The sequence below is a fragment of the Psammomys obesus genome, unplaced genomic scaffold (genome assembly GCF_907164565.1).
Source record: "Psammomys obesus unplaced genomic scaffold, mPsaObe1.curated_primary_1811, whole genome shotgun sequence".
In the NCBI taxonomy this organism is placed as follows: Eukaryota; Metazoa; Chordata; class Mammalia; order Rodentia; family Muridae; genus Psammomys; species Psammomys obesus.
Window position 1 is genome coordinate 747,831 of NW_026590503.1, and position 27,586 is coordinate 775,416.

Consider the following 27,586-nt stretch of genomic DNA (forward strand, 5'->3'; position numbering starts at 1 on the left):
TCACAACCTTCTTCCTAGGTTTATCTGATTATTTACAGGCTGCTTTGTATATAAGAAGCTGTAGAGATTGATGTTCTAGAAGCTAGACTCCTACTTCCTTCTTTTAAGTTGTCAGCACAGTTAGGCATGTGATTTTGGAGGAGTTATTCTCACCCCCCAAGCATAACAGCATACAGTAGACATGCCAGCTGGGTTCCCTGAAACATAGGCACACATGTGGAAACAATCAGTTGTCTACTCTAATTCTTTTTAAGTCTGTCTTTCCACAGTCAGATGCTTACAAAGAATGAAGCTGGTATAATTTTGCAGTGCTCAGTCAACAACAATTAAAGTGCTTGATTAAACTCTCCTCTTTATTAATTTGTTTTTTTTTTAATTTTAAATAAAATGTAGAAGTGAAACTTTTATTCCTGGCAAAATTGTCCATACTTTTATTAGAAGCATGCAGCTAATTTATGTGATGGCCTAATTTGTTCTGCATGGGAAATGTTTCCTTTGTAATGTTTGTATTGTAAGGCTTCTTAAATTGTTAGAGATGACTTGCTTAAAAAACAAACAAACAAAAAACAAAGATTTTTCTTTTTTTAAACAGGATTTTGTTTCAGGTGGATCAAGAAGTGAACGTTGTGATACTGTTTCCAATTTGATAAGCAAAGGCTGCCCGGTTGATTCAATAGAATACCTGTCTATGCGCACAGCAACACCAAGCGAGAATGATATCAACAGCCAAGTGACACCAGGAGAAGTCTCAGTCCAACTTCATCCAGGTTTGGCAATTTCCAAAGAAATCTGTGGTGACCCTTAATTTGCAATTACAGCTCCTAGTGACTTGCTCTTAGTTAAGGTAATGCAACAGACAGTAGTATAGTTAAAATCCTAGTGAGCGTAGATCAATCAAGGAAACATTGTTCTAGTCCCTATCATGATTGTAGCTAAGCTGTATCACCCTGGACATGCTACAGACCTTACCACATCCTATTATAACTCTGTGTTCTGGTCATAAGGTCCAGTCACTCTGTGTTCAGGTTACAATAAGGCTCTGGGGAAACGGAACTTTCCTCTGGTTGTTCAGTTGATAGAAGGTGAGGAGGCATACACATGCCACAGTGCACCTAGTGGTCAGAGAACAGCTTGCAGGAATTGATTCTCTTCTTTAGCCATGTGTGTTTGATGGCTGCAGGACCAGTGTCAAGTTTGGTTGCAAGTGTACATACCTGCTAAGCCCAGAAAGAAAACCAACTTTTTTTGCACTCTTTCTCCATTCCTCAAAGTGCTGAATAGAGTAAATTCTCTAAAAATACTTATATGATGCACTGATTCATTAGTTAATGGGAAATGCAAATTAAGCTAAGTCCTTAGAGCTTTTGCAATGAACTTTAAACACAAACTATCATTGATTATTACCGTGATTACCTTAGACAGTTCTGTGATGGCATCTGAGATTAGCATGTAGTTTTCCTCTTGCATTCTCTGATATCTCCCGTCTGTGTCTCACAGCCTGACACATGTTGTAGCTCTGGTTAACATTCATTCCCCCAGGTACAGAAAATTCTAATATATGAATTGTATACAAGATATCACAGAACACAGATATAAAGCACAGAGCTGGAAGACTGTTTTAAAGTAACATTTCATTGTTTTCAACTCTTCATTAGTTCACTGTGGGTAGTCCTAGCATTATTGGTTTTTGTTTTAATAACAACAATATTAAATAATGATAATAGTAATTCTTGCTATCTTTCTCATCCTACTCTAAATGCTGAACCAGTTCTTCCAGACTCTTTAGTTACCGGTAAAGCAAAGTCTGTTTTTTTCCCTGGACATGTTCCTAGCTTCCAGTTAGAACTGGGTTCTTCGCCATATAAAATGATTACACAGCTCAATGTGTACTATTTGGATACCAGCAGGAAAGAGATGCATAGCCATCGCTTTCTAATTCAGGGTTTCTAATTCAGTATTTCTAATCCAGTTAAGATTATGTTCTTCCCACCTACTATTGACAAAAGAAAAGAAAAGGAATGTTTTCATAAACAGTGTGTTCACTAAAACCTGCTCTTCATATTCCAGCAATTGTGCATGTATCTGACCTGCACGCACAGCCTTTTAAAGTTGTGATTGTCCAGCCACCTCTAGTGACTTTTTTCTTTTATTTGTTTTTTACAAAGGCTCATTATCTCAGGTTTTCTAGTATCTCCTAGCTACTTCTAAAAGTCCCAATTTTTTTACCAGTCTCCATATCTTGACAGAATTCTCATCCATCACCTTTTCCACCATTGCCTCTAGAATCTTTATAGGGTAGTTTCTGTTTGTTTGTTTCTGTGTTAACACTGAATGGTAACACACATAACACTCCATTATAACTTGGCCTTCTAACTCAAGTGTAGCTGGGCTTAGTTGCAGAGCACACCTAAATTTGAAAGCATGCTGTTACCATGGCCATTACTCCAAGCCTTTCTTCAAATCCTACAGATTCTTGCATTACCAATCTTCACTTGATCAGCAAGTTCTTCATTAGACTGGAGCGTTTAATCATCCCCTTCAATATCTGCTGGGGAAACCAGGGGAAAGTTATATAACATGACAGCTGAGCTTAAAAACTTGGTGCCTTAGTCTATTTAGCTGTCACCACGCAATGCCTTTCACAAATGATAGAATTACCTTTCCTCACAGTTCCAGAAAGGCTAAAATTTCACAGGCCAGGGAAATTAAAGAACAAGGTGTCGCAGCTTTAGTTTCCAGTAAAGGTTCCTTTCCAGGCTTACAGGTGATCACTTCCTAATGAGTCCTCACATGGCAGAGTGTGAAGGGAAAGTCCTAGGAGTGGGGGTGATGTGGAAGCTCTCCAGTATCTCACAGTATCTCATTATGAAGTATCGCCCTCATGATCTTAGCTGAGCCTAATCACATCCCAAGGCCCCTCTCCTTGTTATTCAGCTTATAACACTTGATATATAAAACGGTAAAGTACATAAAAATATATTAAGAAATCAACCACACAGAACCCAGTTACAAAAACTAAAAACTATTTCATGACCCAACATCTTTAAGCACAGTGCAATAAAATTAACTCAAAAGATACAATCAAAGTTCTAGTCATAAACTAATAAATAGTAACAGTAACAGAACACATTCAAATAGATAGGACATAACTGGAATTGTTCTAAAATTTTTCAATGGTTTGCTTTTATTTTGAAAACAAAATGAATAATAATGAACTGAGCATCCAAAAAAAGATCAATAAAACAAGCTTTTATGAAATTAAAAAGAAGGAATAATAAATTTAAAATAATAAAATTAATTAAAGATAGCATTAAAATAAAATGTAAATAGATATACAAGAATTGGTTCTCTGTAAATCTCAATGAAAATAATAAATTGTTATGAAATTTTATTAAGAAATTAAGACAAAATAAAATTTAATTTTTAATTAAATAAATACTCAATAAGTACTTTAGGTCTATTCCATGGTAAGAAGTGCTTTGTGCTCACTCACATTTTTAAGCCACACACTATACCTGTGTCATATAAATGCCTACACAGATTTACAGCAGCCTACAAGCTGCCTATTTGCTGTGAATCAGTATACCTGCACTGTCAAAGCTTGAATAAAAACTGGAGCATTCAAATTAGATTGCATTTGCTACGAACCACAAACAAAAGAATAAGTCATTCTTGAACAGAATATTCTGAACAGTTGTTGTTATTGTGTCAAGTACAAGTCTCCAAAAACACTGTTAATTTAAAGATATTCAGCAAAGGTGAAATAATCCCAATTAAGTTCAAATACAGTTTCTCTACAACAAAGCAGTATATTTCTTTAGAATATGTTGATAAAGTGAATTTTCTAGGTGAATTAGCTTTGCATTACTGTGACAAAACACCTCAGAAAATGATTTAAAGATTTGTTTTGTCTTATGACACCAGCATTTCTACCTATGGTTTCTTGACCTCACTGTTTTGGGACCTGTGAGACAATTAATGATGGCGGGGAGATGAGACCTGTTTATCTCGTGATGGTCAGAGGTAAGAGAGAGAGAGAGAGAGAGAGAGAGAGAGAGAGAGAGAGAGAGAGGAATCCCAATATGCTTCCAAAGGCACGCCTCCAATGACTAACTTCATCAAGCTAGGCTTTAATTCTTTATTAAATGTTCTACCTCCAACAGCACTGGAGGATAGATCAGACATTTAACATATGCAAATATTCATATTAACACTTGCAAATATTCAAGTTTCAAATTGTAACACTGCATTAAGGTAAAAAAATTTGCTTAGATTTTTAATATATATTCATACCCATATAATTCATACAACTCCCATATAATTCATAAGGTTCATTTAGATTTATGTCAGTGAAGCTTCCTATCTTATTCATTTTAATCTCTTTACTTTTTAAATTAAACTATTACATTTATTTAGTGTATGTACGTGTGTGTGTGTGTATGTTCAGGCTCACAAGGGGAGGTCAAGGAACATTTTGTGGGAGTCAGTCTTTCTTTCTGTCATCCCAGGGATAGAACATGGGTTATTGGCAGGAGGCATCTTTAACAGGTTGAGCCATCTCACTGGCTCAGTCTTCAGTATTCTCAGTGTAGCTAGTCCATCCCGAAAGCCAGTACTGGTATGCTTGAACATATTTTTAAGCTTACTATTTCTAACCATTTTTGTTGGGGTTTTGGTGTGATTTGCTTCTCCATACTAACATGCCAATCACCCTATTTTTATAATTAAATGCTAATTTCCAGCAGATTATCTTGTTTTGTGTATTATTTATCTCTAATTAATGTGACTGTATCCTTCCCATGTCCTGTTCCTTAGAAAATATTTGAAATGTAAGTACCTATAAATTACATCTTTCCGCTTATGTGTTCATGCAGTTCATATATATCATTATGATTGCTTTCCTCCTTTTGGAGCTCTGTTAATGTTTCAGGATTCACCAGAGGGTTCAGAGATGAAAACTTGTCCTTATCCTTAAGGTTACTTAGAATCTAGTAGAAATAATGGCAATAATCACTATGTATTACTCTGTACCAATACAAATCTAAGTATTCTGTGTAAGGCTCTCATAGAAGCTTTTAAAGATTGAAAAAAAGGAATGTAACTGATAAGAAAAAAATAAAATTAAAAAAAGAATTTACTGCATAAAAAAATATTGAAAAAAAGATAAAGATGCCGTGTCTGGGACCTCATAATTACATGGAAAACACTAAAATGATAGTATGATCCAGTTGCCAGGAAAACAAGGAAAGGAAGCTCAGCCTGGTCCAAGGAGGGGTAGCTTACTGAACAGTGTCTTAAAGCAGTAATTACACAAAGGAAAGGGAAGTTAGCTTACCACAGGAAAAACGAATATAAACAGAGCATGGAAGTATGTGTTTGCAGAATACTTCTGGGGGCTTACAAGCAGTTTTGGTTTGCTAGACTTGGGATGAAGACAGAGTCAAAATGATGAGGCGCTTCAATCTGGCGTGATAAGCTACTTGGGCATCTTAAGCAGGCAGTGACATACAGCTTTGAGTTTTAAAAAGACAGAGTCCACAGTGTAGTGACCGGGAGAAAGCTCAAGGCAACGGAGGGCAGTGAACTGAGAAGGCAAAATGCAGGCAAAAACCAAGAAGAGTAGGAAGAGTCAGGGGAGCTGAGTTTGAGGCAACCTGAGCTACATAGTGCAGTTCTGTCTGAAACAACCATAAAAAAAGCTGAGAAGAGGAGAAAAGATGGAAGGGGAGTGAAGAAATTCATAAAGGAAAGAAAATACCAAGGAGGAAACGTTATGGTTAGCCCCGATTATAGTCAATTATAACCATTTTCCACATAGTTGGCCTTGACTATCAACTATGTTTAGTGGTTTGCCTGTTTAATATGGGGAATGGGATCTAAAATTAGTTATAAAATGCAATTTAAGTCACACACACATATACATACACACATAGTATGTTCTTCACACTCATCTGTACTCTGCAAATAGAAGCTGACAAAGACAAGGAAGCATATTTCCATGGCAGCAAAGAACTTGAACAAAAACCGAGGCATTGTCAGAAACTCACTTCTCATTGTCTAAGATCTCCTCTTAATGAGACTGGTACAGAAAAATGCCAGCAACATAATCAGTCATTTCCCTGTATCCTCTTAGAGCAAAGCGGCATGAATGAGCCTGATCAAGCACACATGAACTAAGAACACACTGACTAAAACTCTCTAAAACTTTAATCTAAATAGTTGCCCATTGTTTATTACCACTGTAAATATTTGGAAAGTAAACTTCAGGTCAGTTCCCCCTTACTTCTGAATATACTTGAACATAACCCTGACAGTATCCGACAGTTGACAGTCAGTTATTGCACTTAGTGTTGAAGGAAGAATAGGGATGATTGAACAGGCGTCATTGTCTTAATCACTTCTCTATTGATGCATTAAGATGTCATGACCAAGGTTTTATAAGCATAAAATATTAATCATGGTTTCAAAGGGTTAGAGTTCATGATGACACAGCAAAGGCAGCTGAGAGCTCCCATCTTGATACACAAGCAGAAGGCAGTAAGAACTATAGTGGGAATAGCAAAGCCCACCTCAGATCTCCCCCAGCACGGCCACACCTTTTAATCCTTCCCAAACAGTTCCACTGACTGGGCACTAATTGGTATTCAAAGATATGGGCCTATGGAACCATTCTTATTCTAAAACCATACTCATGAAAAAGTAATATGATTCTTTAGAATAAATTGTCTTGCAAATCATATATCACTACTAATGAGGAATGAATAAGAGGTTATTCTTTTACTTAGATATTTTTATCTTGATTGGTATTTGCCTACTGTTTATTTGTGTATGGCTTGTGTACAGTGCCCTCAGGGATTAGAAGAGGGTTTGGACTCCCTGGGGCTGAGGTTACAGCTGGTTATGAGCAGAATGTGAGTTCTAGAACTAAACCAAAGTCCTCTGAAAGAGAAGCCAATGCGATTAGCCACTGCTTTGTCTTTGGCCCTGGAGGCTATTCTTATAGGAGGAAAGAACAAGAGCCATGAGCTCCCAGTTCTTTGCCTTCCTCACCATTGCTAGTCTTTTAGTTTTAAACCACTGGGTTGAACCAACAAGTGTGTCATGAGACTGAGGGGTTGCCACTTCAGTCCCGAGGTCCATGGTGCACCAGCACAGCTCTGCTGTTATTCTCATAATTCCTTTGGTAGCAATCCTGGGAAACAAGCAAGCCTGACCACACCAAGCTAGGCTGTGGCCACTTTTTAATTAAAAATTAAAATTAAATTAGAATTTTATAATTTAGATATCCTAAAATTTCCATGTAATCTCATTATAGAATCACTTATAATTGAACAAAGGACATAGTTCAGATGACTGTGAAAAATGGAGTTAAAAGTGACCTGGGTATCATTTAATTAAAAAATAGTTTAGTCATTTAATGTAAACTAGTTGTGCAGAATATATGAATGTAGTACATCTATCTCTGCATAACTCATCTCCCATAGTTCCTCTAACACCCAGACACGGCTGCATTAGCCGTGCAATGATGACAGCCACAGGTCCTAAGTCATGCATCTGAGCCAGATGTGTTGACTGCACTCAAACATAAACTAAATAGTAGTTGTGCAGAGGGATACAGTATTTGTATAACCATGAGACCATGTCTCTACTGCCTTTACCCATATCTAATTCTTTTCTCCCACATACATAACTGTCTAACCCAAATGCAGCTTCAGAGTCCATTATGGTTAATGTCTGAAGCTGACAGACAAGGAAGGCATGGAAATACAAATTTGATCCCATCTTAACAAGCAAAGTGAGATTTGGAGTCACCCTGCCTAGGGCTGTCAACCCTGAACCAGTAAAAACCTCACTGGCAGTTCAGGGATCTTGAGATGTAAAAGTAGCAGTGACTCAAGTATGGAAAGTTGTACATTTAAATGACAATTTGTCACAATTTTTGTTTCTGTTCCTCCTTTGGGGACATCTAGTTTGCTTCTAGATTCTGGATCTTTATTACTTGGTGATGCGGCCTTGCTGGGCCACAGAGAGAAAGGATCCAGGCAGAGCTAATGAGGCTTGATAAACTATGGGCAGGTAGCAGAGGAGAGCCCTCCTTTCAGGGCTAGAAGAGAGGGATACAGGGGAAGAAGAGAGGGAGGAGGGGCTGGGGGCAGTTGAGGGAGGGCCTTCAATCGGAATATATAATGAATAAATTTTTTAAAAGACAACTTGTCTTATAGAGGTCTTAGCCCATGTTTGGGAGACCAATCCAGGTACCTGTGCTGAGGCAAGCATCTAGGTAATACAGGATCCTGACACAATAGCCTCCAAGGATTTCTCATCACCTCTTCTTTGCTGGGCCAGTGAACGAAAATTTTGCTGGTTAGGCTATTGACACGTATTGTTGGCACAAGTCCCCTGTATGACTGGCACTCATCTGGAGTGCCTTCAATAGCTTAGGCCTCCAAGGAAACCTTTGCAGCTGCTGCACAAACTGTGCCTTTCACTGAGCTCACCATCCCACACCTACGCTGAGTTTACTGCACAGTCTGCTAATAAACTGCTATATCTAGCATCATCTTTAAAAATACAGAGAATCCTTCACTGTCAGACAGAGCCACCATAAAACTGCAATGATCCACCAAGATAAAAACACTATATGGCTAATGCCTAAAGGCCTTTAGCAATATACCTAAGTCAACAGTTAAAAAATAAAACAAAATGAAAAAACCCCACTAAATAATTTATATATTTCTTAAATGTTGATCTATGTGTTAAGTTCAAACCCTTCTGCTTGAACTACGCTCTTCAATTGTGCTCTGTGTCTGTTTCTTTTTTTTTTAATCTGTCCCCGTATACTATCTTCTGATATTTTCCTACATTCAGTTCCCACCCCCCCTCGTAATTACAGAATGTTTCTACTGGTACTTGACAGCACTGACCCAAAGTGTGAGCAGAGTAAATGTTCTCTGAAGGCAGCCCCGCTCCTACAGAGAGGAGTGAGAGGATGGATGAGGCTGGGTTATGCTTGCCTCACTTTCCCTCCAAACTTCTGGAAGGCAGAACTCAGAACCTTACAACCAGGGGGCTTCCTACCCAGCAGCAAATTGGAAATGAATGAACATCTCTTCTTTTCTACATTTGTTCTTATCTGCTAATAAAGCCTTGCTATTGTGATAGATTTGGTAGTTCAGATTGAATAACATTGGAATTATAAAAAAAAATTAAAGAAAAAGCAGGAATAATTCGTTGATTATGGAAATCTTTTAATGAATATCTCATCCTGCAATGTGGGTATACGAACTCTAATTTATTTTTATAAATATTTCCAAATCAACATGTTTTCTATATATGAACAGTCAATGATTTGAAACCATTTATTTTATTTTTTTAAAAGGAAAAATTCACAAATTTTAAGTAGGTGACTTTTCCTAGTATATCTTAAATGTGGGCCTCGAATCTCTGAAGGATCTAGATGGATAACTCAGGTCTCATGTCAAATCATCATGTGGCCAGGAACTAAATAACCTGTACTGAAGACAGGTGCCATTGGGCGACTTTTTACCTGTCTTGGGGGTGACTGTTTCTTCTAATCCAGTTATTTGCTTAAGGCCATTGGCTGGCCTCTGTGGCCTTCCTTCAGCATACATTTTCTGTAGCCCTTCTGTGTGCTGAGCTAATAACCTCCACATCGTCAACATGGCATGTCTGGTTTTCTGCTCTCACCCACTAATCAATAGGAAAAAGCTCATCTGCTGATTTATAATATGTTACTCATTATCTCAAAGAGTTTTACATGCTGTCGAGTACTCAAGGGTTCACATTTCATTGATTAAGACACCTTGGCTCAGATGGATGAATAAACACTTACATTTAATAAAATATTATTTTTCTTAAGGCATCTTTCTGATTTTCCTCAGATCATTCCCTGAACACAGCCACCTAAACCTTTTTCTGATAGAATGCTGCGTATTGTTTTGCGTTGTACATTCCTAGCCTGAGGGCAATGGGCAATTCATGTTTATGGAAATGATTCCTCCTACATTTGTATTAACTGGTCTAATGTTTGTACATTGTCTCTAGAACGGTCAGAAATGCATTGTTGTAGCTTAGATTTAAAAGGTCCCTCATGGCGCCTTTGTTTGAATATGTGGTCCAGTGTCTGACACTGCTCTGGAAGGACATGTCTGATGGAGTATGTCACTATGATGGGCCTTCGCGAGCTGTACCCAACACCACTTCCCTCTGTAGCATTCAGCTTCCCGATCTACAAAGATGAGAAAAATCAGGTCAACAAGCTCTGGCCACCCCTACTAAGCCCGCCATCCTCACCGAGATAATTGGCTATATCCTCTACTCTGCGAGCCCAAACAATCGGCTTTCACTTAAGGTGCATCTGTCCAGTATTGAGTCATGGACATTGTACATGCGCACAGTTAGAAAAGTAACTTGATGGTGGGTAAACTTACGGCAAATATGCTGCATGCTGAGGTGTCGCTTCAAGCCTCCAAGATCGCTTAGCAGCTAGAGGTGCTTGCCGCACCTGAGGTCAGGATCTGGGGTCCACAGCACAGAAGCTTAGACCTGATTCTGATTCCTGCAAGTTGTTGTTGGACCTCAGCATGCATGTCGTGACAAGTGTGCTCACACATAACGACACACATAGACACACCAAATGCAGATGAAAATATCACTGGCTTATTGACATCTAAGATGTATAAATGAAGAATATATGATGCTTTTCTTTCTTTAAATTAGGAGCTGAAGCTAATTTTATGTTAAAAATCCGTCCTCTGAAGAAATACCCTGTGGATCTTTATTATCTGGTTGATGTGTCAGCATCAATGCACAATAATATAGAAAAACTGAATTCCGTTGGAAATGATTTATCTAAAAAAATGGCATTTTTTTCCCGTGACTTCCGTCTTGGTTTTGGCTCCTATGTGGATAAAACTGTCTCTCCATACATTAGCGTCCACCCGGAAAGGATCCACAATCAGTGCAGGTAGCTAATGTCTCATGTGGATAATAGTAAAAGAATCTTTCTTATAAAATCTCATGTTGTTTGTTCTTTTATAAAGACTTACATGTTTCAAAATATTGTCTTATTAAATAAAAGCAAAAATATTTGAGGAGGATCTTTGTTCCTCTCTGGAAGCATTTGCCTGGAGTTTTAAGCTATATTCTTTCAAATATTGTTTATTCACTTTTTGTCATACAAAAAAAATTTACCTATTATTAGTAACCTTGTATGAATTTCCAACAATGAAGCTGACATGCATATAAATACCTTTGGAAATTCTATGTGCCTTCTTTCTTTGTGGTTGCTCCAAATTTGTTGACTTTAGGTTTGACACATTTTAGACTATTTATCATCTCAATGCTATACTGATAACCTACTGTATATGGTAATGTATATTTATTTTGTTAATGATGTAGCCAACTGCCTCAAAGACCATATATCAAAAAATAAGAATCTGGTTCTAAATAGCACTTGTATCCCCAAGGAAAGATAATTAACTTCAAGCATGCAAGTTATCACATGGTGTCACTTGCTGAACTTTCAGAGAAATGGCTCTGTAAGCTTCTTGCTCTATATATCATTTTCTTTATCTTCTATTTCTATGAACTGCTCAAATAATTTCATTCTACACACTCAAACTTGCAGAAATAGTTATCAAGTTACAGAATGGGGTTGATTCATTTTACAGGACTTTGAGAAGCATTCTATTTATTTATTTCTTTATCTATTCATTCATTGTGATTTACTCATTATGGTTTTCTGTGATCAGGTGTTACCTTGTATTTTAGACTGACCCTGAACTCATGAATGCTGGTGTCACTGCCTCCTGAGCTTGGGTTCATTATGCCTAGTTTGAACAATCTCCTTGAAGGAGAGAGCCTTCTTGTGGAATGAGTCTGTTTCTGAGATACAAGAATGTTTATCAAAGTCATATTCTCATAAGTTTTACTACATATATCATTTTCAAAATTAGCATGATACCATTTTAGAAATAAAAAAGTAATATGCTATTTGGACTGAATTCCCAAAATATCTCACTGGATGTGTTTCTTCTCCTCAGCTCCAAGGCCAACTGTGATGGGAAATTAGTACAAATTTTTATGTTCCTCTTGAAAATTCAGTCTTAATTAGCATACTTACGTGCTTCGTTGTTCCATGAAATACATGGAATCTTCTTGATTTTTGAACATCAAACCTTACAGTTATATTTTCTACTCACAAAATAATGTTCACCAACATTAAACCTGTAATCTTACAGATCCACATGTTATAAAAATTACCCCACCCCTCCAAAACAAGAATAGTTGCTATTCCTTCTTTATAAATTTAAATTTATTTTTATAATTTATTCACTTTATATCCTAATTGCAGCCCCTCCCTCATCTCTTCAAAGTTCCACCCTCCCTCTTCCCCCGACTCCCCTCCTCTATTTCTCAGAAAAGGGGAGCCCTCCTCTCCTACCATATGACCCCAGCCTATCAAGTTTCATAGGACTGCTTGCATCTTCTTCCTCTGTGTCCTGGAAATGCCCCCCCACCAGGGGTACATGATCAAAGAGCAGGCAACAGAGTCCAGCCCCTGCTCCCCTTACCAGGGTACCCACATGGACACTGAGCTGCCTATCAGCTACCTCTGAGCAGGGGGTCTAAGTCTTCTTACAACAACTATATAATTTGACTGTTAGTAGCACTTTGAAAATTTAAGGAAGCATAGAAAACAAGATTTTGCACTTTTTTCCCACACAGTGACTATAATTTAGACTGTATGCCTCCCCATGGATACATTCATGTGCTGTCTCTGACGGAAAACATCACTGAGTTTGAAAAAGCAGTCCACAGACAAAAGATCTCTGGGAATATAGATACTCCTGAAGGAGGTTTTGATGCCATGCTCCAGGCTGCCGTCTGTGAGGTACGTAGTCCGTGTGCTGGGTGCCTCACTGCTCAGATGTAGCAAAGGCTGAAAGAGTTTGATGTTCTAGTTGGCTCCTGGCATGGAAACAGCACAGACAAATACAGTTTTTAAAATCTCATTTCTCATTACTATTGGGATTCATTTGGTATATGCTGTGTTAGAGGGGCCTAGCTGGTAAACAGGTTTAACAAAGGGGATGCTCTTTGTTTGCACACACCTCAAGGAAGAGCCAGAAAGACTCTGTTGTCTCATCCATGCCATGTTATTCCATGTATTCTTCCTCCAATGGACGGTGAGCATTCCTCTAGGCAGGAACTAGCATAGCCAAATGATAGTGAAGGATTAAAGGGTAAACATATACATGGGTGTGCTATTTCAGAGACACTACATCATCAAGCCTAACTTAATGTTTGTCAGCTTGACCACATCATTTACTTGAGGCAAAGACCACAGTGAGGGCCATGTCATTACACAAGGTCTAACTACATGTTTATTTTAAGAGTCATATTGGATGGAGAAAAGAAGCTAAAAGATTGCTGCTGGTGATGACAGACCAGACATCACATCTTGCTCTTGATAGCAAATTGGCAGGCATAGTGGTGCCAAATGATGGAAACTGCCACCTGAGAAACAATGTCTACATCAAATCGACAACCATGGTAAGGTAGCAACAAATCTTCTTAGCTATGATGATACCTTAGGCTAAAACGAAAGTTTAAATAGTCAGTTCACTCACTCTCGTCCCAGGAAATTATCTAAAAGCAGTATGCAGAACTAAGATGAACCAGGAACCAACAGCTAATGGAGTAGTACAGTCTACAGTTACTGTTCAAGAAAGTCGATGGCTGAAAGACAGTGATGTTGTCTAGTATCCAACTCTGTGACAAGCTACTAAGAACTGTAGAGATTTTAGAATAAGATGATTCAAGAGCTCACTTTCATGTGATTTAAAAACCTTGAGAAGAAAGGAAAACATGGCTTTGTTTTGGGGAAATAAGCTAGTTTTATGAGGCTGGTATGTATAAATAGAATAAGAAGTGATAAGATAAATGGAGATTGTATAGGAAATCTTCAGAATACAATACTAAATAAGCTAAGAAAAGATCATGAGAAAAAGCAGAAAACAAGGCAGGCTTTGTGAGCCCACACAGCTCATCCTCCCTCTGCAACACTTTGTGTAGGGCTGCTTGAGGGATGAAGTTTATCTGAATAAATTTCTAAAGCTTAGCATAAAATTTGAATCATGTATTTAAATGCAACCTTTTATCACCACATCTTTCCTAGCATTAGCTAATTGCAGATATGAAAAAAATGGACAACAAAGTATGATTTGTGTCTGATGCTGACCGTTATTTACTTGCAAATGTTTGCAGAAAGATAACACAAGCCCCATTGCCTGCTACCACATTAACTAGGCATGGTGGTTCATGCCTGTAATTCTAGCACTCAGGAGGTAGAGACAAGAGGATCAGAAATTCAATCTCATCCTGAGTTCTATAACAATTTAAAGACCAACATAGGCATATCAGATTCTGTTCCAAACAATATAATAAAATGAAATAATAAAATATAATAAATAAATAAAACTTTAGCACATTTAAAATTCAGGCTTGGACTAACCCCAGGGGAATCTTTCAATTTGTGATTTCTCTCCTATGCAGCTAGATTTCTCTTTTGTTACTAATTTCTTTTTTTTTAATTTTATTTTTATTTTTAGTTATAATTTGTTAACTCTGTGTCCCAGCCTGTATCCCGCTCCCTCATTCCCTCCCCAACTCCCTCCCTGGTCTCCTCCCTGCACCTTTCCAAGTCCACTGATAGGGGATGCCCTCCTCCCCTTCATCTGATCCTGTTTTATCAGGTATCTTCAAGGCTGGCTGCAAAGTCCTCCTCTGTGGCCTAACAGGACTGCTCCTCCCCTGGGGGGGGGGAGGACAAAGAGCCTGCCTTTGAGATCCTGTTAGAAATAGTCCTTGTTCCCCTTGCTTTGGAAAACTACTTGGTTACTGAGCTACCACGGGCCACATCCCAGCAGAAGTTCTATGCTATATCCATAGATGGTCCTTGGTTGAGTGTCAGTCTCAGAAAAGACCCTGTGCCCGGATATATTTGGTACTTGTAGAGCTCCTATCCTTTCCATATCATACTAACTCCCCTTCTTTCATATGATTTCCTGCACTCTGCCATGGTTTGGTTATGAGTCTTAGTGTCTGCTTTGAAACACTGCTAGGTAGAGTCTTTCATATGCCTTTTGCGGTAGACTCCTGTCATACATTCAATGCACATCCCATTTGTCTTTCTAAATGAGGATTGATCATCTTCACCCATGTCCACTTACTTGATTATCTTCTTTAGGTGTGTAGATTTCATTATGTTTATCATATCTTGTAGATCTATATAAGTGAGTATATACCAAGTTTGTCTTTCTCCTTCTGGGATACTTCACTCAGAATGATCTTTTCTAGATCCCACCATTTGCCAGCAAATTTCATGATTTCCTCCCTTTTGATTGCTGAGTAGTATTCCATTATGTAAAAATACCACAATTTCTGTATCCATTCCTCTGTTGATGGGTTGTTTCCAAGTTCTGGCTATTACAAATAAAGCTGCTACGAACATGGTTGAACAAATGTCCTTGTTGTGTACTTGAGCAAATTTTGGGTATATACCTAGGAGTGGTATAGCTGGGTCTTGAGGTAGCACTACTCCTAATTGTCTGAGAAAGCGCCAGATTGACTTCCAGAGTGGTTGTACCAGTTTACATTCCCACCAGCAATGGAGGAGGGTTCCTTTTTCTCCACAACCTCTCCAGCATGTGTTGTCGCTTGAGTTTTTCATCTTGGCCATTCTGATGGGTGTAAGGTGAAATCTCAGGGTTGTTTTGATTTGCATTTCCCTAATGGCTAATGAGGTTGAGCATTTCCTTAAGTGTTTCTCTGCCATTTGATGTTCCTCTTTCGAGAATTCTCTGTTTAGCTCCATTCCCCATTTTTTAATGGGATTACTTGGTTTGTTGCTTTTCTGCTTCTTTAGTTCTTTATATATACTGGATATTAACCCTCTGTCAGATAAAGGGTTGGTGAAGATTCTTTCCCAATCTGTAGGCAGTCGTTTTGTTTTGATGATGGTGTCTTTTGCTTTACAGAAGCTTTTCAGTTTCATGAGGTCCCATTTATTGATTGTTGCTCTTAGAGCCTGTGCTGTTGGTGTTCTGTTCAGGAAGTTGTCTCCTGTGCCAATGAGTTCTAGGCTGTTCCCCACTTTTTTTTCCAACTGATTTAGAGTATCTGGTTTTATGTTGAGGTCCTTGATCCACTTTGACTTTAGTGTTACTAATTTCTTTATCTAGCTTGGTTTCTACTAGGTCTCATTTAGTCTAGGATAAAAGTCCAAGTATTCCTTAGCAATGGAAGAGGAGCCAGGAGGAGCTACTTTGTTTTGAGACAGAGGAAAGCTTTTTAAAGGAGAAATGACAATGGCATGATTCCCAAGTCCTGTCATTCTTTGGAAATCTTGCCAGTGACAGTATCTCTTCATCTATATATTTAAGTAGATGTTGTGGCTCACCCAGGGAGGAATCTTTGGGCAAAATAAAATGGTGTCATGATGTTAGACACAGATTATATTATAGAACCTTGTGGGGATAAGTTATAATTTTTACAGGATTTTTAGACATCATTTGGGTTATTGTGATATGGAGAAAACAGGCAAAGTATCATGTCCTTCTTGTGTTCATTGTCATTATTCCTTCTACTTAGAGAAATGTCTCTAACACATTTCACTCCTGTGATTTATTGGGCAAACCAAAGAGGTGCACTTGATAATAACTCAAAGAACACCTTTATTTCAGTTACCCCAGGTCTGTATTTTAAAGGCTTCTCCTGCTGAGAATTCTCACTGTTGGTGACATTGACAAGAAAACAAAAGGAACTGAGGCACTGTAGTGGCTTCTTGGTTGTATGGCTGTGTGTAAAATGTGAATGAGTGCCTCTGAAGCTTTGTGTGTCTCAGGCCAAGCAAGAAATCAAGCACCCGTTTTCTAGGCTCACCTCCAGAAAACAGTGCAGCAATGAAGAAAGATGTCTTAGCCCAAGACTCTGGACTTTATATAGGGAAATAATCCAGACCTGTTGTGTTTCTGAAGCACAGAGTTATATTTTTGAGTTATAACCATTTCTGAAAGACCAGTGTAACCCACACCAATCACAATGACTATCCACTGACTGAAAGCACGTTTGCAAATACTTTTCCTACAGCACGGAAATTATCATTACAACAACTCTAAATAGTATTTACTATTACCATGTTTTTACTAGCAAAAATACTGAGTGTTAGCAAAGCTAAGTTAAATCTGTGTAAAGACTGAAAGCTACAAAAGTAGTGAACTGTAAATCTGGAACCCACTGCATTTTAATATTCTGTGTTCAATAGTCTGTATTCCTGATTACCTTGTCAAAATGTCTCAACCTCCAGGTGTGTTTTCAGTTCTAACTTTTACACGGTAGCCTTTAGCTAAAGAAGAATAAACCCAAATGCCTTAGTTTTATCTGAATTACAAAAGATGAGTTAATTTAAGATAATTTCTCTTTACAGATTTTTTTCTGTGAGTGTCTAGCTGTTGATATTCATGGCACACTATTAAATAAATCTACATTCTAGTGTTTTCTCTTACACTAAATGTCATATAAAAACTCGAGTGGTAACCTAGTGTTTCAGTCTGCCGGCCAACAAATGTCAACTTAAAGTATGGCATTCTCTCCAACAGGACAGAGCTTCATGCAGAATTGTTGGTGATGGGAAAACACGTTAATACTTAGGGCCTGGAAGTTCATTCTGTTTCCAAACTCAGCTCCCCCAAACTTATTCTCAACCTCATCAGAGTCCTCCCATTCACACCACCCTTGGCAAAGGCCAAGAATGATACAAAGATCTTCTGCCACAGAGAAGGAAACCAAGAAGCTCATGCGTGGGAGGCATTAAGTGAACATACTGGTATGGCTCTCAGTCCTGAACACACAAATGCAAATAGGCAACCAATGCACTCGTGCATATGCTCACCAGTGTCCCCCTTTCAGACTTCCCGTTCCCTTCTCAGAGCTTTTCGGGTGCCCCATCATTAGTCAGCAATTCTCCATTCTTCTTCCACATGCTCCTCTGAACCCCCTACCGCTGGCTCCAGCTGCAGCTCCTCTCCGTGCATTCCCCACAGGACAGAGTAGCTGCTGACTGGGTCAGCATTTTAAGGGATGGCTGCAGAAGTGCCGAAGGGGATGTGCTCTTAATGCAGACCTAAGCTTCCTCACACAGAAAGATGTTGAACATTCTTGCTCTTGCTCTCAGTTCTGTATAACATGTACTTCACTTTTAGTACACTATCTGTGAGCTTTCTATTGACCATGAGGTACATTTAAGGTGTTTTTTTAGAACTGCCAATAAAGAAAGCAAAGTTAAGAACATACTATGAATTTTTGTAATTCATAGCTTAGCTATATGAGTTAACAAACTTTTTGAATTTATATTTATTTCAGTGCGTTTTTATACTAAAAATGGATATTCTTTAACATTTTAAAGTCACAGAGGCATTTATAACTAATATTGACATCAGACAAGTCCATTTAATCAAAAAACTTATAATCTTTTAATTAAAAATTGTTAATTATTTTTGCTGCTCTTGATTAAGAAATGGGCTTTTCAACATCAAAAAGTGTTAAGCATACATTTACTTCTTAACATGTGTCTTGGACTCATTAATAAAAAGGCATTTTATAGTTCTCAAACACGTCTAGAAATCTTGAAGTCTATATGCAGTTTTAACAAAAAAAAAAAAAAACAAATATCATTGCATCTTGCGGAGTTCTTAAAACGAACAAAACACTTGATAGCAGCTGCCTGTACTATGTGCTTTAAATTGCAAACATGCTGAGCATATTTCTGCAACTATTTTATGAAGTTCAGTTTTAATGCTTTACATGTTCTCAGAAAAGTAGCCAGGAAATGATCTCTGCAAACAGTACGTAACTGAAGTTACTCTTAATTGAAAGCAAATGTTACATGCAAAAATCACCTACCCCAGGTCACAAGAACCTGGCTCTGCTTCTGTAGAACCTCTAACATCTAAAAACTTAGCTCAAGAATGTTTAAATTTCATTTACAAGTTTATGGGATAAACTATCTTGCTTAAATTAAATGTTTGGGTTAAAGCATTCAAACAGAAAGCAAACATTTCCATTCTTTAAAAAAAAAAAATTCTAAAAAAAAAAAACTTAGATTGTTAACCCTTGCTCTTCTTCACTAAGCAGAATTTCATGGTTACAGCTAACACTGCCTGGGGTGAAGGAGACAAACTCAAACAGTCCAGGCGCAAGCGACCCAGGGTTAATGACCAAGACAGAGCCACAGAAGCACACGTAAGGATATGCCTACAGTGTTTACTGGCAGCAGCCTTTTATTTAAAACTGCCTCGCAGTAAGCAGTCCTTTTGTGTGTGTGCTTTTGTTTTTTGGAAGAACAACCTCACAGGCCAGGAAGGAATTCTGCTTTACCTCTTGTGGGTAAACAAGGTGATAGTCAATACTGACAACAGTCCACTCCTGGACGGGCCTGCAGTAGGCACCTTGTCCACTCTCCACTGCTGGGACGGGCTTAGTATTTGCAGAACCTGGAGCAAAGCCTTTTTACTCAACAGTGCATTTATGTAAGAGGGTGCGACCATAATTCTAGGAAGTGTAAACTAGTGTTTCTATATGTCTTAATCACATGGAGACAGGACCTCAGAAAGCTGAAAATTGTGTCATGGTCACATAGTGTGCTATCACCATCCCTTCCTGATAACACCTACCTAAGATGATCAGCTTGTAAGATGGGGTTGTTTTAATTCACACTTTGGGAGGTTAGGGTCCATGAAAGTTTGTCCTCATCACATTGGGACTATGGTGGCAAAACTGATTACCTTGTGGCCAGGTAGCAGTGGCCTGAGACTAATAAACCCCACCAGAGAAAGGTTCCACTGATACCCTCTAGTGTCACAGTTTGCAGACCATTCTTCCACCAAGGAGGCTGTTGAGAGACATTTAAGATCCAAATTGAGGGCAAAACAGGCAGTTACAGGGCTGGAGATGTAGCACCTCCTTCATTGCTCTGTCCAGATCTCCTGTTCTTGATTTCCTTTGGGAGATTTCACTCTTAAGAGGACACTGTCATGGAAAACATTTCCGATATCGTAGCACAGAGGAAGGGATGCTGCCCTGTAGTGACTACGCGGACATTAGCCTCGATTGCACTTGCAGACTGCATTGAAAAGACACCCAGTGTGGACACGATCTCAACATGACGACAATATCCATCCCCAAGTGTTGGCAGCCCCACTCTTGCCCAGCCTGCCCTTTGCTGTTACCAGGATCCACATGTGCTTAAAAGCCAGACTGCTAAGACAGAAGTAAATGGACGACATATCTTTCAAGTGTTCCTCTCCAAATAAATCTTCACTATCACACTGTCTCTTTCCTTTAAAACACAAACTCATGAAAAAGTGAAGTTTCCGACATCTTACTAGTTTTCAGCACTACAAACTCTAACCTACTGTACCTCTTATGTTAATTTTACTTAGAATGAAGAGAATCTTCAGCACCTTCTTTGTCCCCCTGGCCATGCATGTTATTGTTAATCAACTGTACTTTCTTCCCTCACTTTGACTAAAAGTGTTCCCCAGGAACCTCTCCTCCTGCCTGACATTCATAAGTCACTCCCAGCAAGCCTAATTACTTAGCGGTTCTCCTGGCAAGTCTGTTCCGTCTCCCTTTTGCCTCTAAAATGCACCTTATCTCCATTAATTATTTTCAGAGTTTAGATAAGCAATACGTAATGGGTTAGGTTGGGGGAGGTGGTGTATGTGCTAGATTTGAGAAGTCATGACATCACCAGGACAGAGCAGCTGACTGAGAGGGGATGTGTTTTCCTAGTAGCAGGGAAAAAAAAAAGACATATAAGATAAAAAGCTTGAAAGAGAATGTGCTTCATGGAGGGGAGGGAAGGAGGCTTTGGAAATGGCCATTAATCCACAGCCACTTGTCAACAGTGGTTTATTTAAACATGTGTTAGACATTTATAACCTAAAAAATCTGCCTCAAGGTACTTAGGAATTTTTTTAAATAGCTTTCTCTAGGGGAAAAAAAATCTTTTAAACTTAAAAGTCTAATGAACCTTTTCAGTGAGCTTCTAACCAAGTAGAATGAATGTTCCAGACTTGAATTTTGGTTAGTGTGACTTCCTGTTTGTGGAAGAGGAAATAAATTTAAAGGGCTCCAAAAGTTGCTCACATTTTCAACTTTTTATAAATACTGACTTTGTATAAATTAAGTATAAGCTGGTTAAAAACATATGGTTTTTTATTTTAAATGAGGTGTTTTTAAAAGTAAGAAGAGTGAGTGCTTGGCAAGCTGTTATTATTTTTTGTCAAAGCAAAAATATTTAAAAAGTAACTTTTGCCATTAAAGTGATATGCCCAATGTATCTAGATTTGTCCCTGAGGCTTAACTGGTGTTTTGCAAACTGTCACAAATCTACTTTAATGCCATGTACTTTATTAGGAACAGGAAATGAAATTTTTCTAGGAGAATTTTTTTCTATCACTTTAAAGTTACAGTCCTAAGAAATGCAAGACTTTTCTTATGCAAGACCATGTACTAACACTTTTCGGGCCTCTTCCTGAATTGGTTTCGTATCACATCTAAATGCAACTTATGAAAAAAAAATACAGATGAGTATTTGCTATAATGTCTCCTCAGGTTGAGCCCTGGCACCATGGATGCTAAGCAAATGCTCTAACACCAAGCACATTTGCTACCCTAGCAGTATTTTTAAAAGCAAGGCTGTATCTTGGTCCATATGCATACATTTAAAATATGGGCCACAGAATATTGGCTATATGTAAGACTAATTAATTTAGTTTTATTACTAAGTTCACGTAGTTTCCAGAGATGGTAATTGATTAGATTAGCACTGGCAGGTGTAACCTGGTACAGAAACTACAGAACAGCTTGATCTTGACCTGCATGAATGAAGCTAATAGGCTCCATCACACAACAGATGGCTCCTACACTTAGGTACCAATGAATAACCAGAAGCCACAGCAAGTAGAGTCTGATGTCTAATTAGGAACCTGTTGTTTTAAACAATTTAAATTTTAGAAGAGCATTTGGAAAGAAACGACACCAGAGCTGTGCCTTACTACATGGCGGTAAATAGTTGTCAACAGAAGGATGAGGTAGCAGGGCATTGCAGAGGGTTGAAGCCAGGTTTCGCATGTTAGGCAAGAACTCTACTACTGAGCTTCATTCTCATCCTTGAACGAAACTGCATTTCCTTTCCTAACTCATTCCTAGCTTTCTAATAATCACCACCACCAAAAAACAACACTATATTTAGCTTTTTGTGTTGTATTTACCAAGGTAAAGTGGGCTCACAGTATATCATACACCTAAACAATGAGAACAATAAATTGAGAGGTCATTAATCTGAACTCTACATAAGAACTTAAAGTAGAAGTCCTGAGTGCTGTTACTTTGAGTAACTACTGAATACGTCTTTCTAATTTAATGTACTATTGTCACCTTTCTAATTATCCGCAACTATGGGAGGCAGGTCTCTTGCACACGATGCAGAGGGTAGAGCTGAGAGCTTCTGTTATCCAAATGAAAGCCACAGGGTTTTCTGCTATGAAGATAGTTTATACATGCTGTGTCAGAAGTCAGATTAAATGTGCACCACACAGACATGTGTGCATAGATGCATATGTGTATACAACAATGGGTGTGTACAATCATATATATATAATATTAATGTTTTATACTTCAAATCTTGCTGAGCTTTACCTCAGAATGCACCGTTACTTGCATGTCCCTACTTCTGAGCATTACACTAGCTTTCAGTTATTTCATTTTCAGTCCAGTATTAAACTAGCAGGGCTGTAATACTAATTTTATTGTGTGAATTTGACCTTTTCTAAGCTGTAGACATTTACGGAGCTTTGCAGTCAGACACCCTGACTTCATTGGTACTGCATTTGAAAACAGTCTGAATGCTCCTTGACTATCATTAACAAGTAACTGCATCGCTATTCTAAGTCACATTTGTTGTTGTTGTTGTTGTTGTTTTATTTTGGTTTTTGTATACTAAGAGTCTGGAGATGTGTGAGACTGAGCTGATGGCCTTCACTCCTTTCTTTCTTTCACTGTCCATTACAGGAACATCCTTCATTAGGCCAACTTTCTGAAAAGTTAATAGACAACAACATAAATGTCATTTTTGCAGTTCAAGGAAAGCAGTTTCATTGGTACAAGGTATGTTTACGTCTGCAACATTAAAGTTAAAATGCTTGGATTGGTTGAAGTGAGGGCAGAAGCAGAAATGGGGATTCTGGGAGTCTGATAAACCATGTAAAGGTGCCTCAATTAAGTTAAACTTTATAGTATCTTATGTTAACACTTGCATGCAAATTTTGTCTAAGTTGGTGACACTTAGAGCCATCCCATGTGGACACTGAAAGTTGTATGAGAACTGTACTCGATACATATGGACACAGCCTGATCCCAAAGCAATACTCAGTGTAACACTAATGGAAGATGTCCCTCAGATGAGAAGTGTTTCATACTCCAATTCTGTTCCTTTTTGTCTGAAGTCCTGCTTATATAGCCATGTCCTTATAATAAGCTAGGACTAGAGAACAGCAACTGTATGCTTTTTTGTGTGTTTGTTTGCTTGCTTCTTTTTTGGAGAATTTCATATATAAGTACTGTATATACATCAAAATCGTGTTTATTATTAACTCAATTGTGTGCAAAGTAAGACTCACTGGGCTCTCTAAGCCTGAACAACCTCTGCTAAGAGTTCCAGGTGCCCCCACTGTCATCTACTCTGAGAGGGATCATTTTTATAAACCATGTTTATCTGGTTCATAAGCCAGAATTGGGAGCTGTCTCCCAGGCCCATTTTCTACCTGGCTCCCTAGACAATCCACTAAAATCACAAAGATATCCACAATGCTCCCTGAAGAAAAATGTTCTATTGAAAGCACCCTCTGCTTTCAACATCTAAGTCTTTTTCTTATAGGGCATAGGAGATCATGTGGCTTCTGTCTGTCTCTCCCGCCTCCTTCCTCAGGCTCTTTCCTGCCTTGTGCTTGCCCTTTCAGCTATGCATCCAATTGTTCTGTACACACTCATCAGGCTATATCTTTCCTGGGTGCTGTGGTTCTTTCCTTAGCCCCAACCCATGCCTAGAAGCCATTACTTTCTTAGCTCTTGCTCATCAATTAGCCAAAACATTTAGTCATTTTCTTGGGAAACAGTCCACAAAAATGTTTCCCAGACTGAATGTTTGTTGGTATCCCTCCTGATATCCCCTGGGCATGTCTCCATTGTGTCATGTGTATGGTGCTTTGTGGTGTAGGAATTTAATATCTCAAAACAGTATATAATAGTGTAAGTTTGACACATGGATTTTTAAATTGCTAAATCTAAGACTGGCTGGCACGAAGAAGAACTTGGTGATGCTTAATGAGTAGAAAAATGAATAAAAAAGTGAACATTGATGCTTTTGATTTGCTCATCATTATTCTGTGCTTCTCACTCCTCACTCTAATCAGACACACTTCCTCTCAGGTAGATCTTGAAGCCATTGCTTATTCTCACGTTCTCTCAAGAGATACCTAGACTCTTCCTCATCAGCTCCATGAGGTTCACACCTTACCTATGACCTTCCAAATCCAGCCCAGCATGTCCCAAAGTGCCATTCCACAGAACACTATTTATATTAAGCATTTACCTATATATGAAAAGAGTTTAGAAACCAAGGAATTGGGAATGCCAGATTAGTAATATTAAAATTAAAGTATTTGCAAATTGCAGTACCATTTTGAAAAATTTGCAAGTGTGATTTTGGATCTAAATGGAGAAGAAAAAAAAAACTTAGAACTTCATCAACTTATTTGCCCTCAGAACTCTTTTCATGCTAAAAATAGTTAGGAAACTTTAATTGGACTTGAGGTCATGTAATTCAGTATATGGACACATAATCATTTATACACAAGACCACACACACTGATACTTCTAAGTTCTCTGGATTGGCAATTCTCTTAGTTGTGATTTTGTCATATTTCTTTATTCATATAAATAGCTTGTCTTCCTGATAGCTGCAAAATTTTTAATGTCTTGATTGCTCATGGTTTATATGCTACTGTTATATAATGCACCCATGACTCACATATTTTACAGGATCTTCTGCCCCTTTTGCCTGGTGCCATTGCTGGTGAAATAGAATCCAAAGCTGCAAATCTCAACAATTTAGTAGTAGAAGCCTATAAGGTATGTATATACAGCCTATAAAATTTTCTCTAAGTCAATGTTACTACCATTTTATGTGCCAAGGTACAATGCAGTGTTGCTGCATCTTACAAAGAGTGAGAGAAAGGATGTAAGATGGGAATTTAGAGCTGGTTACCCCTGGATGGACCACAAACCAACAATAAAGTTTGATGTTTGGGAAAGTCAGTTCTGTTCTCTGTGCCTCACTTGTCCCACAGACAGGTAAACTAAGATTGATCCTGCCAAGTTTCTTTTCAAATGGAATATTCAGTGAGTTATTAGCTTGACACAAAAATCTGGATAATTCCCTACATCATGGATTTAGCAAAAACAGACAAACAACACTGTACTGTTATAAAGGACATCCTGCAGGGGTAAATGGACTCTTCTGGATATAGAGATTTCTAAGAGGGCTTCATACAAGTAACCATGCTCAGTCACTGTAGTGTTCAGTCAATTAACATTTTTGTCAAAAGAGTTGAGCCAAAGTTTCACTTTCCCAGATGTTCTCTTGTATCATTGACTATATTTTCTCATCAGTCCTGTAAAGAATAGATGCATGAAGTTTTAAGAGCTCATACTAGAGTCCTGGTCTCTCAAACTGGCTCATGCCTGCATTGCAAAGCTTCATTAAAAGGTTACAAGATTGCAGTGACCGTGTGTACCATATCTAAGGGGCAGAATGTCAGAGTCTGCGAAACCAGAGAGTGCTGTTGGTGTTCTGTCCAGGAAGTTCTCTCCTGTACCAATGAGTTCTAGGGTAGTCCCCACTTTTTTTTCTAGCCGATTTAATGTGTCTGGTTTTATGTTGAGGTCTTTGATCCACTTGGACTTCAGTTTTGTGCAGGGTGATAAGTATGGATCTATTTTCATTTTTCTACATGTAGATATCCAGTTGGACCAGCACCATTTGTTGAAGATGCTGTCTTTTTTCCATTGCATGGTTTTGGCATCTTTGTCAAAAATCAGGTGTCCATAAGTGTGTGGGTTTATTTCTGGGTCTTCTGTTCGATTCCATTGATCCACCATTCTGTTTCTATGCCAGTACCATGCAGTTTTTATAACTGTTGCTCTATAGTACAGCTTGAGATCAGGGATGGAGATACCTCCAGAAGATCTTTTATTGTAGAGGATTGTTTTAGCAATTTTTGGTTTCTTGTTATTCCATACGAAGTTGAGAATTTTTCTTTCCAGGTCTGTAAAGAATTGTGCTGGCAATTTGATGGGAATTGCATTAAATCTGTAGAATGCTTTTGGTAAGATGACACAAAACATCCAAGAAATCAAGGACACCATGAAAATATGAAGCATAAGAATAATAGCAATAGACAAAAAAGAAGATTCCAGGCTCCAAGGTACAGAGCATATTCCTAAGAAAATCCCCAAACTAAAGAAAGAGATGCCCTTAACCATACAAGAGGCCTACAGAACACCAAATAGACTAGACCAAAAAATAGAAAGTCTTCACATCACATAATAGTCAAAACACTAAATCTACAGAACAAAGAAAAACTATTAAAAGCAGCAAGGGAAAAAGACCAAGTAACATATGAAGGTAGCCCTATCAGAATCACACCTGACTTCTCAACAGAAACTATGAAAGTCAGAAGGGCCTGGACCTGGGCAGATATTATGCAGACAATAAGAGACCACAGATGCCAACCCAGACTACTATACCCAGCAAAGCTCTCAATCCAAGTAGATGGAGAAAATAAAATATTCCATGACAAAACTAATCTTAAACAATATCTACCCAGCAAACCAACCCTACAAAAGATACTAAAAGGAAAACTCCAAACCAAAGGAGGTCAGCTACACCCGAGAAAACACAGGACAGGGATAACTTCACAACAGAAAACCAAAAGAAAACAAGCACACAAACCCACTATCACCATCAACTCCACAATACAGGGAACTAACAATCATTGGTCGCTATTATCTCTCAACATCAATGGACTCAACTCTCCAATAAAAATGGTAAAAGCTAACAGAACAGTTTCCGAAACACACCTCAGGAAAAAAGATAGACACTAGTTCAAAGTAAAGGGCTGGAAAAAGGTTTTCCAAGCAAACAGACCCAAGAAGCAAGCTGGAATAGCTATCCTAATATCTAATAAAATAGACTTTTAACCAATATTAATCAAAAGAGATAGGGAAGAACACTTCATTATCATCAAAGCAAAGTCCACCAAAAGGACATCACAATTCTGAACATCTATGCTCCAAATACAAGGGCATCTGCATTCATAAAAGAAACATTAAAGCTTAAATCACACATCAATTCCAACACATTAATAGTGGGAGACTT

At 38.2% G+C, this 27,586-nt stretch overlaps 1 protein-coding gene across 2 annotated transcripts in view; it reads left to right on the forward strand.

Moving 5' to 3' along the window:
* Itgb8 (integrin subunit beta 8) overlaps nucleotides 1–27,586 on the forward strand; it is an 89,680-nt gene that overhangs the window by 38,893 nt on the left and 23,201 nt on the right. For both annotated transcript variants that reach the window (XM_055607547.1, XM_055607549.1), the window contains 6 exons: nucleotides 593–767; nucleotides 10,741–10,987; nucleotides 12,751–12,916; nucleotides 13,420–13,578; nucleotides 23,161–23,256; nucleotides 25,189–25,278. In XM_055607547.1, coding sequence (XP_055463522.1) covers nucleotides 593–767; nucleotides 10,741–10,987; nucleotides 12,751–12,916; nucleotides 13,420–13,578; nucleotides 23,161–23,256; nucleotides 25,189–25,278 — 933 coding nt within the window. The remainder of the gene's footprint in view (nucleotides 1–592; nucleotides 768–10,740; nucleotides 10,988–12,750; nucleotides 12,917–13,419; nucleotides 13,579–23,160; nucleotides 23,257–25,188; nucleotides 25,279–27,586) is intronic.